Source organism: Salvia splendens, chromosome 3 (assembly GCF_004379255.2).
Source record: "Salvia splendens isolate huo1 chromosome 3, SspV2, whole genome shotgun sequence".
Classification (NCBI taxonomy): Eukaryota; Viridiplantae; Streptophyta; class Magnoliopsida; order Lamiales; family Lamiaceae; genus Salvia; species Salvia splendens.
The window spans coordinates 14,877,234-14,881,709 of NC_056034.1; the positions used below are offsets into that span (position 1 = coordinate 14,877,234).

General features: G+C 48.4%; 1 protein-coding gene across 1 annotated transcript; it reads left to right on the forward strand.

Annotated features, from left to right (window-relative positions):
* The first annotated feature begins 2,444 nt into the window (after positions 1 to 2,444).
* Positions 2,445 to 4,152, forward strand: LOC121796637 (zeatin O-glucosyltransferase-like). The gene is made up of 3 exons (XM_042195445.1): positions 2,445 to 2,848; positions 3,332 to 3,476; positions 3,610 to 4,152. The coding sequence occupies exons 1-3, from the start codon at positions 2,445 to 2,447 to the stop codon at positions 4,150 to 4,152; spliced, it is 1,092 nt and encodes a 363-aa protein (XP_042051379.1).
* The last annotated feature ends 324 nt before the right edge of the window (positions 4,153 to 4,476 follow it).

Consider the following 4,476-nt stretch of genomic DNA (forward strand, 5'->3'; position numbering starts at 1 on the left):
AGAGATGCGAGAAATGTTAGTTTGAAAAATAGAATGAGAAATGAGGTTTAATAAATAGACAAAATTAGAAAAAAAAAAAAAACGCGTTGCATCGTCCGCGCCATCGTCCGCGTCGCCCACAGTGGGCGGACGATGCCATATCGTCCGCGCTTCCTCCGCGGACTATCTATCGGGCGAGGACGACGCATCGTCCATCGTCCGCGCATCCACAGTGGCGGACGATGGCGTGCCCGAGGCATCGGTCGGCCAATCGTCCGCCCCACTGTGGGTGCCCTAACTACTTTATTGTTAATTGACATAAATACCCTAATTGATATTTTTTATTTGATACATTGATACTCGAAAATGATAGATATTGGCCCTTGATTTGAAGATCTAATGTCTATCATTTAGTTGTAGTTAGCAATTTAAATATGAGTTAGCAATATAACACACCCAAACATTACAATCATCTATATAAGAGCATCAGCAATGGGGCGCCCTAAGGCGCGCCCTAAAGCCCGCCCTATGCACCGCCACGTCAGCAATTTATCCTCTTGCCCTTCCACCTGCAGTGGGGCACCCTAAGCCGCGCCCTAAGGGGCGCCCTAAGTATTTTAACTGTTTTGTTAAGTAATTTAACTGTTTTCAAATATATAAATGCAAACTTATTAAAAAACACAATGATTAACTAAGAACGGAAAAAATTCATTGATTATAAAAACAAAGTTACACGAGTTAAAAATAAAAAAAAGAGGCTATCCTACAAAAGCCCCAACTTCCGGCTTAGCTCATCGCTCAACCTCTGGAGGCGCTCAGCTTGGGCAGGATCCGTACACCTCATAAGGGCGTTGTGCGTATCCAACAACGTCCTCACCATCGAGGTGGTTGCCAAATCCGCGTAGGCAACTATCGCCGAGGTCGGGGTAGGGGTCGGGATCGGCGATGGGGGGCGACGACCGAGGAGGGTGTCGCCTTCGCCTTCCCCTTGTTCTTCGCAGCCTTGACGCCTATGGGATGCCGCCGGGAGGACATCGGTGTGCCAGAACTCTCTTCCTCCGTGCACGTCTGGTTGAGGTCCACCGGACGAGTTCCGCTTTCGCTAGTCATCTAACCACCAGTGTCGGTGGTCTTCGTCCTCTTCGCCGCACCGGTGTGCAGAATCCCGCCTTGGAACTTCTGTCTGTCCCTCAAGAGAGCCCAGATGTTGAAATGCTTGAAGTCGCCGTACATGGACTGGTACGACAACAGCGCTCTATCGCGCACGTCGCTCAAGCTCTTGCCGCTTCCCTAATCCCTCGAGCACTTCTGGTACTCCGCCGCGGACAGGTTGACTTGCTTCTTCACCTGATCCTAGTGCTTGCGGAGTTACTCCCGTTGGAGCTTGTACGCGCTCGGCGGCTTCGCCTCATTGTAGCGCTCGGCGATGCGCTCCCAGTACGCGAGCTGCTTCTGGTTGTTGGTGAATATCGGGTCCTCCGATATATCCACCCAACACCTCGCCAAGACGAGGGTTTCATCCTGCTGGTAGTTCGTACGGCCGGGGGCGTACTCTTCGTTCATTGCCGGAGGTGGCAACTTCCTCGCGACGTGCTTGGTCCGCTTCTTTCTGGCGGCCGAGGGCTCGTCGGCGGAGGGGGCGGCAGCGGCGGTCGCTGAAGTCCGGATCGTACGTCTGGTTGGCGTCAAACGGTCGATATTTGCCAGGTTGTGTACTCGGCCACCGTGCGACATCTCCAAACGTCGGGCTATTAGGACTTGAGTATCCACCGGAATCCATTGTATAGCGTAATATGAGAGTTCGAAAAGTTACAAATGAAAAGTGAAGCCATGGTATATATATATATAATAAAAAAAAATTTCGAATTTTAAAATTTTAAAAAAAAAACTAAAACGCATTGCATCGTCCGCGTCGCCCACAGTGGGCGGACGATGGCGCGGATGATGCCATATCGTCCGCGCGGTATCTTCCGCGCTTCATCCGCGGACTAAGCGCCGGGCGAGGACGACGCATCGTCCGTCGTCCCCGGTGCCACAATGGCGGACGATAGCGCGGCCGACGCATCGGGCGCGCTATCGTTATCGTCCGCCCCATTGCTGATGCTATAAGACATCATTTTCTAAAGCATAATTAAAGTAAGAAAACACACCCCAAAAACCAAGAACAAAATTGTTGTACGAAACCAAAATGGGAAATGAAGAAATATCAGTGATGATGGTTCCTTTCCCAGCTCAGGGACATCTGAATCAAATGTTGCAGCTATCCTGCCACATCTCCTCCTACGGGATTCAAGTCCACTACGTTGGATCCTCCGTCTTCAACCTCCAGGCCAGACTCCGCGTCAAAGCCCTCAATCCCACCGACGTCGACAAGATCATATTCCAAAACCTCCCCGCCTCCGCTCCCTAACCTCACCAAGAAATTTCCCACGCACCTCCAGCCAACCTGGGACGTTGCCACGAGCATGGTGGGGCCCCTGGGGGACTTGATGCGAAGTTTGGCACTCAAGCATCGGAGGGTCAGTGTTATCCACGACCCCTTAATAGCCTATGTGGTCAAGGATGTTGCTAACATTCCCAATGCGGAATCCTACGCCTTCATCTGCATCTCCGCCTACTGTCAGGTGAAGTTCATTACGGAGATGATGGGGATAACTTGCCCCATCCCGCGGCTGAGGGAGCTGCCGCCGGTATCAGCCACCATCTCCGAAGAGTTGTATTCCTTCATCGGATTGCAGAATGAAGGGATGGCTTTGAGATCCGGAGATATTATAAACACATGCAGATCGGTTGAAGGCCTGTTTTTGGATATATTGGAAAGCAAGGAGATCGCCGAAGGCCTGAAGAGCTGGGTGTTGGTTATTTTAGTGTAATTGGATTAACTTTATTGATCAATGTTTGGAAAGTGCGGAGTGCACGCTTGTTTGAATTCATTATGATTAGATGGGGGTTCGGGGCCAGCGCCCCTGAGTAGCGGGGTCCAAGGGGCAGAGCCCCTGGCTAGGGTCGAGCTATATAGAAAATTGATGTATAGAAAATTCATCCGGAAATATAATTTCTGATAGTCGAAGGACTAATTTGTAATTTTCAAAATCCTTTGGAAAAACAGTTAAAATAGGTTAAGAAACGAAGAGACGCAACGTTTCATGAAAAGACGCGACGTTTCGTTTCAGGCCTCTTCTTATTGATCATTTTCGGTTCAAAGTGGGATGGCAGAATCAACATACGAAACTTCTAAACCTGAATTGTATCCGATCAAATATTGTAGAACCACCAAATTGATTTGATCTGAAAGTGTTTCACGCCTTTCAGGATATCTTATTGTTCACATTTGAGTAAATATCCCTAACAGGGCTATCGGGCCGCTGATTCCGGTAAAGCCTTCGAAATCAGAATCCCATAATGAAATCTTCAAGTGGCTGGAGAAACAGGCGCTGAGGTCGGTTATCTTCATCTCATTCGGCACCACCACAACCCTCACTGACCATGAAGTACAGGTACAGGCCTTTGACTAGTGTTTCAGGATGATGAGTTCTCTTGTTAGGCCTTCGACTAGTCTTTCAGGTTGATGAGTTCTCATGTTTGGTTTGTATCAAAGTATAAGCCTAAGTTTTGATGTTAATGATATAGGTGATAGCTGAGGGACTTGAGCAGAGCGGGCAGAAGTTCATATGGGTACTGAGAGAGGCCGACACGGCAAACGTGTTCAACGGGGAGGCGCGGAAGGTTGAGCTCCCAGAGGGGTTCAAGGGGAGAGTTGGAGAGAGAGGAGTTGTAGTGAGAGAGTGGGCGCCGCAGCCGGAGATCTTGGTGCATCCCTCAACGGGCGGCTTCATGAGCCACTACGGTTGGAATTCGTGCAACGAGAGCATCAACATGGGAGTTCCGATCGCCGCCTGGCCAATGCATTCGGATCAGCCCACCAACGCGGTTTTCGTCACGGAGGTGCTGAAGGTGGGGCTGCCGGTGAGGAGATGGGGTGAGGTTGTGACGGTGGAGTATGCTGTGAGGAGGCTGATTGCGTCGGAGGAAGGTGGCGAGGCCAGGAAGAGGGTGGAGGAGCTGGCTGCCGTCGTTCGAGGGGCCACGGAGGAAGGCGGCGCGTCACGGCTTGAGTTGGATGCGTTTATTGTGATATCCCTAACCCGAAACATGCATTATTTTGCATATTAGCATATTTTATTGTCATTACATATTATATTGTCATTAAATATTATAGAGAAATCAAGCATGCAGCAAAAAGAAAATAATTACCATTGTGAGTAACTCAATTAGTAGAATATATGTACAATTATGATTCATGGGAGTTCTCAAAATTTAATATGCGTAGATTATGTACAATACAAAATATTCTAAATATTAAAATTGTATATGTTGGTGAAACAAAAGAACGATAATATTGTGTAAAAGTGTGTGCATTAATATGTGTAAGTATAATATACAATTATATTCGTAGTGAAACAATAAAGAAACACGTATGGAAGCTATAGTTAGATT